The 13,868-nt window shown below is 41.8% G+C and overlaps 1 protein-coding gene across 3 annotated transcripts; it reads left to right on the top strand.

Moving 5' to 3' along the window:
• Positions 1-217: 217 nt before the first annotated feature.
• mfn2 (mitofusin 2) lies at positions 218-11,239 on the top strand. Of its 3 annotated transcripts, XR_013282195.1 has the most exons (19): positions 218-895; positions 1,579-1,760; positions 2,267-2,402; positions 2,670-2,832; positions 2,924-3,048; positions 3,240-3,348; positions 4,095-4,202; positions 4,325-4,478; positions 4,870-4,937; positions 5,820-5,941; positions 6,153-6,279; positions 6,449-6,553; positions 6,784-6,886; positions 7,178-7,398; positions 8,524-8,679; positions 9,480-9,676; positions 9,749-9,883; positions 10,179-10,341; positions 10,682-11,239. XR_013282195.1 is itself a non-coding variant. In XM_077511846.1 (18 exons), exons 2-18 carry the CDS (start codon positions 1,583-1,585, stop codon positions 10,246-10,248), a joined length of 2,277 nt encoding a protein of 758 aa, XP_077367972.1. In that variant the 5' UTR covers positions 218-895; positions 1,579-1,582; the 3' UTR covers positions 10,249-11,239. The 3 variants fall into 3 exon arrangements, 2 of the variants coding, with proteins under 2 accessions (XP_077367972.1, XP_077367974.1); XM_077511846.1 differs by having other exon boundaries at positions 10,179-11,239; XM_077511848.1 differs by lacking the exon at positions 218-895 and adding an exon at positions 920-1,082 and having other exon boundaries at positions 10,179-11,239.
• Positions 11,240-13,868: the final 2,629 nt, after the last annotated feature.

Genomic DNA, 13,868 nt, shown 5'->3' with positions numbered 1-13,868 from the left:
TCTGAAAGTTGGTCGAATAAACGGATTCAGGACAAAATAGTGGCTGGGGAAAATGGTTTGCACAGAAAAGAGGACTTATGTGAAAGTGTCGTTACTCATGTATATTTAAAAAAAAAAAAAAAAAAAAAAAAAAAAACGTATGAAAGTAGAAGTACTAAAAAAAAAAAAAAAGCCTACAGACTGAAATGTACAAAGTTACAAACGTGGATATTTACTAGCACTTATATACAATACTTGTTTTGATAATTTTGTCCAAAAAGTAGTTCCTTCCAAGTTCCTCCCCAACCCCAAAATCTCCGGACTTTTCCCTCTCTAGTTTGCCTTTTTGCAACACACCGTCCTCTGCAGAGGTTGACAAACTAGTACATCTGCGTCAAAATGTGGGAGTCAAACATGTCAGACATTAAATCGTTGTAATTTACGTCATTTATGGATGCCTAAAAAGTGTACTTAAGACAGTAACGAACTATTTGTACTTCGTTACTTCCCACCACTGCTAGTAGTTCATACTCCGGAGCAGCAGGTGGCGGTATTTGGCTGTGTGACTGTGTGAGCGCACAAACCCATCCCGGAAGAGGCAAGGGGGCGTCTGCGACTCTGCGTCGGTGCAAGTGACATTATGCTGCAAGTGGCGTTGTATTTTGTTCGGACATAAATAACTTCAGAAGTCATAGCGGCTCTCGTTCGCACTTTATTTATTTTTTATTTTTTTTTTGTGTGTGTGTGATTTTGACGGCACTTTGTACTGAACGCCAAGAACAGCGTTGTGTCCGTCTCCCTCGCTGGACGAGCGCGCTAACGCTACTTATTAGTTGCCACACGTTTATCTTTCGCAGTCACCGCTAAAACGCCAGGATGCAAGTGGATTATTTGTGAAGAGGGAGCCCAATCCACGGTAAGCCGAAGAGGAAATGCAGTAGTGACGCAGATCAAATTGTTGCTGTTTGCGGCTTGCCCTCTAAATAGTCACCGCGTTGACATGCTAGTTGGGCCTGCGAAATTAACCGCAACGATAAATTGGAACTTAAACTTGTTAGAAATTTTCATTTGTGCTCCGGTTGCACGACCAACTCTCATCAAAGGTACGGCGCTAGGCACATTCATGTTTATTTGTCACGCACAGCATACTTCCTTTCCACTCCTTATCATATATATATATTTATATATATACAGACCAGAATAGATGCTGCTACATCCAACCATTATCAGCCACCTCTAAGTGCAACTGGTTACCATTCAGACACACACACACACACACACAAATGTGTGTGAGAGTAGCAAAAATGGTTGACATTGAAAAACTTGAGTGAACACACTTCACCAACCTGCGACCGTTAACTGTTCGCTGTAGTTCTTCTCCTTTGGGTATCTGTAGCAGAGAGTGTCCGATGAAGGGCGCTGTCACTATTTTTCAATTGGGTTTTTCTATCGGTTATCGCATCGATTAATTGAATAGGCAGATTGCAATTATTTTGTATTCAATTGTATTACGAATGTATTGTTTTAAGTTTAACCTATTCATGTGTGTATGCTCTGAAATGAACAAATTGATTGTCTAATAAAATATCCTCCATCCAGTGCCATGTCTCTGGTTTTCCAACGGCCTACCACCAACGCAGTCCACGGCAAGAAGGATAAGAGACTAATGGCGGAGGTGAACGCGTCGCCACTCAAGCACTTTGTCACTGCCAAGAAGAAGATTAATGGCATCTTTGAACAGTTAGGAGCCTACATTAAGGAGAGTGCATCATTTCTGGAAGGTAACTTTGCTTCCTTTGTCATTTTAGGTGGGTACAAAAACATTGTCCATAAGGTGTGAATGGTTGGATGGATGAAACCTCCAATGTCAAACTCAATTTACACCACAAAGCCGTCCCGTTTGAATTAGGGGGGTGTGCAGACTTTTTACACCCACTGTACATTTTTGCGTCAAGTTTGTTTGAAATAGATTAGATCAAGATTATATTGGAAATGATTATTTTCTTTTAAATGTGATGGGCATGCCGCATAGCTTTCATTGCAAGTTGTAAACGATGTGGATATCAACCTAATTGGGGTTGCAATGTTAATTGCGTTGGTGGTGGGTTGTTGGACTCCAGTTTCTAAACTTTGAGCTTCAGAGGGAGTCCATTTTTCACAGTGAAATGATTGCTGATCAATAGTTTTTGAATGCACTGTGGAAATAAATAAACAAACAAACAGTAGAAAAAGCTTTTGCAAATGTTTTTTCACCGCTGAATAACGTTATGATTGCCCTCTCTGCTAGATGCTCATAAAAATGGAGAGCTGGATCCAGTCACTACGGAAGAACAAGTGCAGGAGGTTCGACGTTACCTTAGCAAGGTCGCAGGGATTGGAGAAGTGCTCGCGCGGAGGCATATGAAGGTGGTCTTCTTTGGCAGGTAAGTTCACACCATGTCTTGTTTAATTTGTCTGAAGCAAATGGACTCCACGAGCAACTCCAGATTCCAATTCAAATTCCTGCTTCTTCTTCTAAGAAATAAATAATAATGAATAGAAAACTGTTTTGTTGTTATTGGAAGCTATCAACAATAGATGAATATTAAATCTACTGTAGTTCACTTTAATTGAGTTACATTCTGACGATTTAGGTCTAAATGTCCTCAAAAGTCAATTCCATGGCATTTAGTCAAATGTTTGTCTTCTAGGACCAGTAATGGAAAGAGCTCCGTCATCAATGCCATGCTGTGTGACAAGGTGCTGCCTTCAGGTATCGGACACACCACAAACTGTTTCCTGAGAGTGGAGGGAACGGATGGGAGCGAAGCTTTTATTCTCACTGAAGGCTCTGAGGAGAGGAAGAGCATTAAGGTGGGAACGCCGCGGCGCTTTTTAATGCGTGCGGCCATTAACCATCAAAGCGTCTTCATGTAAGGATCCTCTCGTGTGTCGATATCGCCAGACGGTGAACCAACTGGCACACGCGCTCCACCAGGATGAGGACTTGGAGGCAGGCAGCTTGGTCTGTGTCATGTGGCCTAAAGCCAAGTGTGCTCTGCTCAGGGATGATCTGGTCTTGCTGGACAGGTCAGCCATGTTTTATATGGGAGACGTACATTAGACGCATTGTGTGACGGTAGAACGTATGCAGAATTGTCAACTGTAACAGAAATAAATGATTCAGAAATGCCAAATTTGCTCTCGGTAAGCAGAATAGAAATCCACACGCCGTACGTATGCATCAATTCAACTCTGTTGTTCTTTATTTTCAAATTCAGTCCAGGTATTGACGTGACCACGGAACTGGACAGCTGGATCGACAAGTTCTGTTTGGATGCGGACGTGTTTGTACTTGTGGCCAACTCGGAGTCAACACTGATGCAGACGGTGAGATATGACCAGACTTTTGAAAGAAGTATTTGAAGACCGTCAAACCCGGAATTGTTGACTGATATGCAGACGTGCTAATCATTAGGGATGAAACATGATACAATAAATATCACGGTATGAACCTCACGATATTGTGGGGAGGTTGGCAATATAACAAGAAAAACCTCAACACTGTATAAAAACTCATAATATTACAAATAAATAAATAAATGAAATTATATAACATGCTCATATTGGGGGGGGGGGCACAATATTGTGTTTTTGTACATAACCGCAGTGACGGAGAAATAGGCTTGGCCATGTCACGCTCACGTGCGCGTATTGGCTCAGTGGCACATTATGGTCTCATGGAATTCACAATGTTGTGTTCAGCTGAGGCGGGCAAAAGTTTTTTGTTTGCTTTTTTGACAGAGATGTTGAAAAACATTTGCTGGTGTGACTGATGTATGTGAGTGAAAAGCGCCTCAGTGTCCAAAACGTTCCTAATTCACATGTAACTGCACTAATTAACTAACCGCCAGGGGGCGGTAGAACTGCACAAATGGAATACCGCCTCACCTTCTCACATCCAGTATGTGTTGATTTTAATATCCTGACATGACGATATTGTGGCAATTTGCCATTCTCATTCCATCCCTACTCGGGTAATTAGTCCGATGCTCCCCAGTTTCCACCTGCTTTTGAGCGTATGTGGCAGTGGCCTGGTCATGTTTTGAAGTGCGCGTGCAACTGTGTGTCTACAGGAAAAGTCGTTTTTTCACAAAGTCAACGAACGACTTTCCAGTCCAAACATCTTCATCCTTAATAACCGTTGGGATGCCTCAGCGTCAGAACCTGAATACATGGATGAGGTTAGTCACGTTTACTTGGCTTTAAATCATTCTTCCATCCATTCATATTTGGCAGTGATAAACAAAATGTATTAAAACGATATGGACCCTAAATCACAATCTTTTCTTTTTTTTACTGCAAGGTGCGGCGACAACATATGGATCGCTGTAGCAATTTCCTGGTGCATGAGCTCGGTGTTGTGGACCAAGCTCAGGCCAGTGACCGCATCTTCTTCGTCTCTGCCAAAGAGGTTCTCCAAGCACGTGTGCAGAAAGCTCAAGGAATGCCCGAAACAGGTGAGAAATCGGAAGATGCTCAGCATTTCACATTCACCCCTTAAAGGTCAGTGGCAATTTTCCAGCATTTGCTTAACTTTGACTTGAACATCAGAAATGTCAAGAGGATCATTAGTCATACGGTGATAAATATTCAAAAATGAAATGAGAGATAAGAAGTCCAACAATAACTGAGCGTGCCTTCTTGTGCAGCGTGATTCTTGCACCACTGCGTAATCGGTCCTTGATTTCCGAGTGTCGCAGCTTTCGTGTTTTTTCCAATTCCAAGCAAATGCATGGTCAGCTTTTGAGAGGCAAAATTTGAAGTTTCCGAGTGCTCAAGTGAAGTGAAAAACTTTTTCCTCCAAAGCTCGGCTTGTCCGTTCGAATGCATTTTGTTGTCCTGTTTCAGGTGGCGCTCTTGCGGAGGGATTTCAAGCTCGAATGTTTGAGTTTCAGAACTTCGAGAGGCGATTTGAGGTAAGACTAAAATGTGGAACCACTTGGAATAATTTCAACAGGCTTGTCAAATGATTTTCTAATGCATATTCCACAGCATCTTTTTTTTTTTTTTTCCCACTCCTAAGCTGATCAATTTGAAGCACCATAGTGATGAGTTATTTTCAATACATCTTTATGTGTGGATTTAACGTGACTGATGTCTCAGTTTCAGTGCCACGGTCCTTATTTTAGGATTGTTTAATATTAACCACAATTTGATGATAGGTTTATTCCTTTGGGCATATTTTACACTTGATCGGGATCATTTAGATCAGGTAGTGAAAGAAACAATCCGTTGTGCTTCAGCCTTTCGTTAATCTTTTGTCAAACCAAATTGTATTGCTGTATTTTCTTTTTACATAATTACTGTAGCGTCAACTTGGAACCTCATTTGAACACGTTTTATATTGCTGAACCAATTTAGACCGATCTCGTATTTTGAAAGCAGGATAGATGCAAAACGTATTTAACGGCGGAATTCTCACAGTGCCGACGGACTCGGCTTGTGAATGTCACCTGTTTTCTGGCTTTGATCATGTGACGTTCACAAGTCAAATCCGTGGGCAGCACTGTGATGTCATTATCAGTAACCAGCAGGTGTCAGTATAGGGCAAAATGGCCGCCCTTTGAGATGGATTATTAGTCTGTTTAATTCATATTCCACGAATGGAATACCATGTTTAGGCTAGCGGGGACACGTAGAACAAACTATTGCAGAGGACTTTCTTGAGTTCCTGTTTAATTTGCCGAAGAAAAACGGCTAATAAACCAGACGTGAGAACTTAACTTGAAATGCTTTTGTATTAGTCATTCATGCCCCGTTTGCGTGCGTTTGCTGATGCAACTGTTGTGTGTGTGTAGGAGTGCATCTCGCAGTCGGCGGTGAAGACAAAGTTTGAGCAGCACACAGTGCGAGCCAAGCAGATCTCTGAAGCGTTGCGGCACATCATGGATGCGGTCCACATTGCTGCACAAGAGCAGAGGTCCGTTTCACGTCACATACTCCGGAACCGGGAAAATTAGAATCGCAAAGACTTCATTCAGTGTGTTCAATGTAGAATTGATAGCATGAATAACAGGCCGTCGTATTTTTCCTGTCTTTTGTCCTCACTCGATGGAGATGATGTTGTTCGGACGACAAAAATGCCACCATGCTTCAATATCGCTTCTGCTCGGAAATGTGTATATTTCTAGGGTCTACTGTCTTGAGACCAAAGAGGACCGTCAGGACCGTCTGGAGTTTATAGACAAGCAGTTGGACCTGCTGACTATGGACTGTAAGGCCCGGATCAAGAAAATCACAGAAGAAGTGGAGAGACAGGTGAGCATCAACATGCTTTGGGGTACATGAATATGAATATGAATATGAATATGTAGAACGACCTTTGACCGAGTATTTTCTCAGTGGACCACTTTTGTCTTGCTATGTTGAAGTTGAAAACAAACAAGAAGGATTCAAATGGTGACCCAAATGCACTGCTTTTCTCCAGGTGTCTAATTGCATGGCAGAAGAAATCAGGAAGCTCCACGTTCTGGTGGATGATTTTCACATGGACTTCCATCCTTCACAAGTGGTTCTAAAGGCCTACAAGAAGGTGAGTTTTCAGCATCATTCCTTGTTGGTGTCCCTGAAAAAGAGAGAGTAGAATTTCCCATTTCCAGGGGACTTTTTCAATCCAAACTTTATTTGTATATAGCACCTTTCATACATTAGAATGCAACTCAAGGTGCTGAACAGCCAAAACATCCCTAATGTAATATGCAGTTCCGTTGCTACTTTACTATCCAGGCACGCTGTGAAATGTGATGTCATTTAATTTGCTAGGAGCTCCACCGGCACGTAGAAGAGTGCCTGGGCAAGAACATGTCGGACAGGTGCTCCACCTCAATCGGCGCCGCTCTTCAGACTACACAGGCAGATATGATAGGTAATTGTCATACTGTAATAATATCAAATGTACTTGAGAACTGATCCATTGTTCCCCCATTGAATGTTGTTTACTATATAGTCATGAGCAAAACAAATGGAAACTTGGGAAAACATTTTTCACGACTCGAATGTTAGTGTCCTATTTTTACAAGGTAAAATCATTATTTTGTTTGCCATAGAAAAGCGAATGTGAAGGCTGAACGCATCTCATCCCGTTTATTGGATGGACAACGTGTGACGTCTAAATGAGCTTCGTGCGCCTGTTGATCGTGTCCATGTGCCCATGCAGACGGTCTGAAGCCGCTTCTCCCCGAGCAGGCCCGAGAGCAGGCGGACAAGCTGCTTCCTCGCCAGCGTTTCAGTCTGAGTTATGACCTGGCTTGCGACAAGCTTTGCGGCGACTTTCAGGAGGACGTCAGCTTTCACTTCTCTTTGGGCTGGACCATGCTGGTCAACCGCTTTTTGGGGCCCAAGAACACTCGACGGGCCCTCATGGGATACAGCGACCAGGTAACTACCTACCTAGCGACACTACGTGCGCTCAGCGTATACATTTGAATTGGTCCCGTATATTACAAATAAAAAATCTTTCCAAATGTTCCTCCAATTCCAATATTTGATACATGTTGGATATATTGTGACTGGATAGATTGAGTAGCTCTCCATTTGTTTGGGCCATTATGTTCAGCCATCTTTCAATAATAGGTTTGGCCTGCAGGAGGAGCACTTGATCAAGTTTCATCAGGCGCAGAATGCGTTGCAGGGACACGATTTGGCCTCACCTCTTCTTTTTTTTACTTGCCACTAGATGGCACTAAAGACTGCTCTTTCATCTTTTGCTGACGGGAGGTTGTCTTTGTAATGATTTACCTGCTTACACTTTCTAATAATTCTATGAAATATTCTACATTCTTAGCATTTGATCAATTCGAAGAAAATTCCTCTAAATGCATTTTCAGTTGTGACAAAATATGCTTGTTGTGGCTTCCTGGTCGGTCTAATTTGGTCTCCGTCGGATTCCTGTAAGAATTGGCAAAGAAATGCGGATTCTGCGTTCACAACAACTTTTCAAGTTTTATCATGTTTTATATTCAGCCATCCATTTTTTTTTGTTTTCTCTCAATCAAGCTTGCTCCAATATTGTCACGTCAAGACATGACAATATTTTTCATTTAGTCAAAGCAAAGTATTAATCAAATAATGTGGACACTTGAAAAATATATTTTCCCAGTTTTTACATTTATTTCCACAATTTTCTTTTGTTACACTGTAAGGTCTCTTATTTATTTATGAATGAATTAATTTGCTCCAAAACATTGTGGCCATAAAACTAGACCCATTCAAACGTGTCTGTGTGAGTGATAAATGTATGTCATTTTTCAAGTGGAAATAACACAAAAACAATGTTATTTACTTTGGTTGCATGTTTTGGTGTCTATCGATCAGCGTTTCACTCTTCAAATATTCCAAAACGAGAGTCTTGCCGGCTGATTTGTTGGAAATTGTCCTGCACTTTGGAAAAGGGTTGCAATTTTCCACAAAAACACAAAGTGCAAGCACTAAATTATGCTCGCAGAAAGATTTGTTGTTGTTCGCATGGGTGTTGTCACATCTGACCAACTGTTCACCTTCCAGATCCCTCGAACTTTGGCACTGACTCCCGTGAGTGCCAGCATGCCTCCGTTCCCTCAAAACTCCTTGACCCAGGAGGAACTGATGGTCTCCATGGTGACCGGACTTGCCTCTGTCACTTCCCGGACCTCCATGGGCGTCCTTGTGGTTGGTGGTGTGGTGAGGACGCATTTTCTCAATCCCAAATCGCACTGATTAACACAAGTTAATTGTGGTTCGTCGCGTGTGTAAAGTTGACGACTATTTGGACTGATAGCCAAAAGTGATTCCAACTGCCTTTAGTCATGTTTGAACAAGGCAAGTTTAAACTGAGGTATTATAAATTTGAAGCAGGCCCGTCGGGCGATAATTAATCGCATAACTTCAAAGGTTAACTCACGATTAATCTCACATTTTTGTTCTGTTCTTGGTGCACAATCACTTTTCTAAACATAAAAGTGGGAAAAAAATGTTTTAGTTCATAAAATTGAGTGTGATATTGATTTGTGTTGGTCATTTTTCTGCCACTAGATGGCATAATTGTATTTGTAAGACGTTGGTCAGTGCATTTTTCTTTCCATCCATCCATTTTCTTGACCGCTTCTTCCTCACAAGGGTTGCGGGGGGTGCTGGAGCCTATCTCAGCTGGCTGTGGGCAGGAGGCGGGGGACAACCTGAACCGGTTGCCAGCCAATCGGAGTTTTTCTCTTCATACTACGAGCTATCTAATCTTTAACATGAGAGAGCTTGTGAAATCCAACTTGGCCCCACAAATCTGTGCATTATATTTGACGCGGATGCGTCTGCGTTGTTGCGTCTGGAATCCGCCCAAGTTCGGGTCGCTCAACCGTGCGTTCGAGACTTGGGTGACGTTGCTTCGAGGAACTTGAAATGAACTCCAAATGATTTTGCCACCTCCAATTTTCAGTTTCTCCGTAAAAGTTCCAGACGTGAAAAGGTCTCCAATGTGTGGCGTGCAGATCTGGAAGGCGGTGGGCTGGCGACTGATCGCGCTGTCGGTGGGTCTGTACGGGCTCCTCTTCGTCTACGAGCGCCTCACCTGGACCACCAAGGCCAAAGAGCGCGCCTTCAAGAGGCAGTTTGTGGACTACGCCAGCGAGAAGTTGCAGCTCATCGTCAGCTACACCGGATCCAACTGCAGTCACCAAGTCCAGCAGTGAGTTTTTGCACACGCGTGCCACACTTTCCACGTGCGCGCCCGACTTCATGTTTTGTGTGCGCACGTCAGAGAACTTGCTGGCGTGTTTGCTCAGCTCTGCCAGCAGGTGGACGTGACTCGTCAGAATCTTGAAGACGAGATCACGGACATGAACGGCAAGATTGAGCTGTTGGACGCCACGCAGAGCAAAGCCAAGCTGCTCCGGTAAGTCGCCGCCGCCGCGCGCTGGGTGACGAGGAGACGTCGTCAAGGTTGTGAAACGTTTGCCGTAGTTTGTCATCTGGTTCTTCTTCGGTACATTCAAGTCAATCCAAAATAAAACAGCGCCTCCATAATGCGTCCCTGGCGCGAGATCAGCGGCTCAGGCCTCTCAGTTTTGTACTCAGGAAAACCCCTGAATATTATTTGGTGACCAAATTTGACACTTTGTCTCAGATGCTGCAGTTGATGCTCAGCTGCCGTCTCATTGCCAGCGTGTGCGTGCGTGTTTTGGTGTTAGGAACAAGGCGGGCTGGCTGGACAGTGAGCTCAACATGTTCACCCAGCAGTACCTTCATCAAAGCAAGTGAAAGTGACACGAGCCACCTGAGCAAGTCAACACGCCGACTCCGTGTTTGGCCAGCCACGCGTCCTGCAAATGTTTGACTTCGGATTTTCTGGAGGTACACCGAGCATCGCATCCACAAAATGACGTGTGACACCAGTTGGCAAATGTCAGGCCCGGTTTTCCTCAGAAGTTGCTTTGGCTCTGTAAATATGTTTCACAACTATGCGGGAAGTTATTTCAGGCTTTGTGATGACAATTTGTAAGGAGTTGAAAATGAAGGGAAAGGAAACGCTAAGAAAAGTCGTGTCATCACACATCGACTGTGTTAGGCAGCAAGTAAAGTCGCTTCTGTTAACGGACAATGTCGAATAATCTGCTCGGCTTTCTTTGCTATGTGTGAAGAATTTCAAGCCAATTGAGTGCTGAACATTTTTTCCTTTCTTTTTTTCTTTCAGACTCAATTCACATTTGACACCCCAAATTTTGGCTTGACTGAGAAAATGAAAAAGCAAAACATTCAACCACAACAATGAATATTTCGAGACTAGAATGAATCACTTTAATGTATTTTAAATATGAAATGAGCAAATTGATGGATAACGTTACAAATAGATTTTCGGTTAAAGAGCTTGGACAGAAGCAAAAGATGATTTTGGTGATGACAGCTGTGGATAAAAGAAAGAAATCCTTAGATTGGGTTTGCGCTCCTAAATTTCACAACACTTTTCATTTCCTTTGAGCGTCTCCTTCGCCTTTTGCGCTTCTCTTTTGCAATTCCAAAGTAGGAAACAAACGAATTTGTACTTTAGTGGCATGGCAACATCTTTTGCTCACATCAATTTTGTCTGTATTTATGCAAGCTGGATCAAATGTTTGTCGTCTTCCCCACTGGATTCTTGCAACTGTTTTGCTTTTGTGTATCGAGCAAGTTTTCCTTCTCATGTATGTAAACATGTTGAAAGTGTGAAATGATATATGGCACATAGTTAACAATTAAAGAAATGACACAAAGACTTTTTGTCTCAGTGCAATTCGATGGTTCATAATGTGAACTTTTTTTTTTTTTTTTTGACGTCACTGAATGTGCTCGCATAATTCAAGATTAATGTAGTGTCGGGATATTGGCCTCAAATATTGAAAATGTTGATCAAGGTAGCAAAAAAAAAAAAAAAATGCAGTTTGGTTATTGTAATGTGTCGCGATTCATGTATTTTTTTTTCACGTTATATTTTCATTTGATTTTTATCAGCATTTAAAAAATGAATATCCCTTATCTTTGCTAGACTGTTATGAGTAAATGTAATATTTTGTAGCATTCTAAAGGAATCCTAGTCTGGTATTACAACAAATGAAAATTTTAATTGGTTTTTGGTAGGCCTAATTAGAAACCACCTTTCAAATAGTTAACTGACAGTCACTGCACAATTAAAATTCATACAGTACAGTATATTGTATGTGTGGCAAAAATATGACAAAAGCGTGGACACATTGATGGCAAAACTCAAGACTCAGTTTTTCATTTTAAAGACGACAAAAAAACATTTGTTTACCTTTACTAGTTTGGGTGTCCTGAATTAGAAGACAAGATCAACATTTTGAACCAAAACTGTGCAAATGAATTGGAAGTCACGTGATGCGTTTTCATAACTTGTAACGTCTTTTGTCTCAACATGAGAGGAGCTTCAATGCAGGTATTTTTGCCATGATGTGCATCCTCTTGCAAATAACAGTCGGCCCGACTGTCAGTGCAGCTTCAGCGAGCCGTTTCTTTCCATTCGTGTCGGCGGGCCACAAAGAAGCCCATTGACACACAAAGGCACAAAGACGACCAATCATCTCCAACGGGGCCTCGCCCACAAATATTTTCTCTCTTTCGAAATCGCACCTTACGGTGAGCGGAATCAAAGAAAGTTGTAAGGAACTTGTGAACGTCTCGCTTTGATGGTCAAGAAAAAGGTTTTGAAAATATGAACACTTCCAGCCGATATGCTAAACTCTCACAGTCAAAGTCGTGATGATCTTTGTTGTACAAAACATACAAGAATCAGCATTGGATATGAAAAATATTGAACAAGTTCAACTGTGCAGTGTTAAAGATTCATTAGATCACCATGTAAAGTTTATGCCACACAAGTCATGAACATTATTGGTAATGTAATTGAATGTTTCTCCAATTGTTAATACACCAGTTTAATGCTAAAGCATCTTTTCAATTGTCCATGACTTTTTAGATTGACTGTTTTTCCATTAAAAAAAAAAACAATAGTAAACCGCAATACTTCCTTATTAAGATGTTATTTGCTTGAATTCCTGAAGAGGAAAATTAGTTTTAGTGGTTGAAGGTTATGCTGGATTAATTTCAGTCCTCTCAGAGAGGCCCAGTGAATTTATTGGCTACAATTTGGGTATCAAAATGATCATTTCAGTTTGTGTAAAATTGCAAAACATCAAGAACTGCCGGAAAGTTGCAATAAATCGTCACTTTCTGATCTAATTGACAAATGTAAACATTCAGACATTTTTCAAACTTCTCCAAATGCAACAATGCAAATGCTTCCTTTTAGATTGTTTGTTTTACTTTTGCCCGTCACTGCATTACAAACCGGCCAGATTGTTAATGATCAATAATACGAATCCTCACAAATGAAATGACAACGAAACAAGGTTTTGCGGAGAGATTAATTTCACCTCATTGGCTGCCATTTTGACTTGTGACATAAGCTCGGACTTGTCAATACATTTGCATCATATTCACATTTCCGTTTCGAACATTTTAATAGTAAGACAAACTGTGTATGGAAATGTCAGGATTTACTCTCTGAAATACATTTTTTGAGAAGCTTTTTCAAAAACAAGTTTGTCGCAAATGTTCGCCCCTAATTTCCATGGCAGCAATGTTGGCGTTCTTTTGAAAAGAGTCTTTAGCTCGCTCCAAACGACGTTTTCAAAGCTCCAAGTGACGCATAGATAATGCACAGTGGCGCAAACTTCTATTTTTAATAGCTTTGCTTTTGTATTTTCATCTTTCTAAAGCGCCACATGAGCCTTTTCATGATATGCTTTGTGGCTCCATAAAAGGCCGGTCAAAGTAATCTTTGATGTTTCAAATTATATTTGACATGACAAAAAAAGAAACAAGTCATATAATACAAACATTGTACCGGATGGACAAAATGTATCTGGTGCAGACGAGACTTGTTATTCAACAAATCAGCAGCTTGCTCGTCCGTCCACGAATACTCGTGTGAAAAATTGCTGGATGAATAGACGCGTCACACATCTATTTAGCCGACAAAATGCATCTTGCATGGTGGCTACGCGTTGCCTGATCAACAAAATGGCGACATTGATCGTGGAGGTGGCCCGGCGCCTCATGGAGGTCTCATGGTCTGCTGGCCTTGTGAGCTCTTCTTGTTCCCGCTGTAATGGCCTGTGGAAAAACAAGTTAGCGATGCTTTCAGCTGCCGCCCGTCACAGCGCAGACGCTCCAAAAAGAATTAAGCGTAGGAAATTAGACATGTTTGCGCAGCCTCCATGTTGGACATCTTTACTTTTGGGATTCGCTTTGCTTGATTTGTTAAGTCGTGCCAAATTGAGCAGCATCACAAAGTCGGGCTGATCCTTGACTGGCAAATGTAGCAC

This window comes from Festucalex cinctus, chromosome 2 (genome assembly GCF_051991245.1).
Source record: "Festucalex cinctus isolate MCC-2025b chromosome 2, RoL_Fcin_1.0, whole genome shotgun sequence".
Taxonomy (NCBI): Eukaryota; Metazoa; Chordata; class Actinopteri; order Syngnathiformes; family Syngnathidae; genus Festucalex; species Festucalex cinctus.
This window is presented reverse-complemented; position numbering and strand designations above follow the sequence as displayed.

Excerpts from the sequence above, each read along its gene's own strand:
- mfn2 (XM_077511846.1), top strand. The coding sequence starts at position 1,583 with ATGTCTCTGGTTTTCCAACGGCCTACCACCAACGCAGTCCACGGCAAG. Across the intron at positions 6,554-6,783 it reads TTCTAAAGGCCTACAAGAAG|GAGCTCCACCGGCACGTAGA; the intron begins GTGAGTTTTCAG and ends TTAATTTGCTAG. Across the intron at positions 8,680-9,479 it reads TCCTTGTGGTTGGTGGTGTG|ATCTGGAAGGCGGTGGGCTG; the intron begins GTGAGGACGCAT and ends TGTGGCGTGCAG.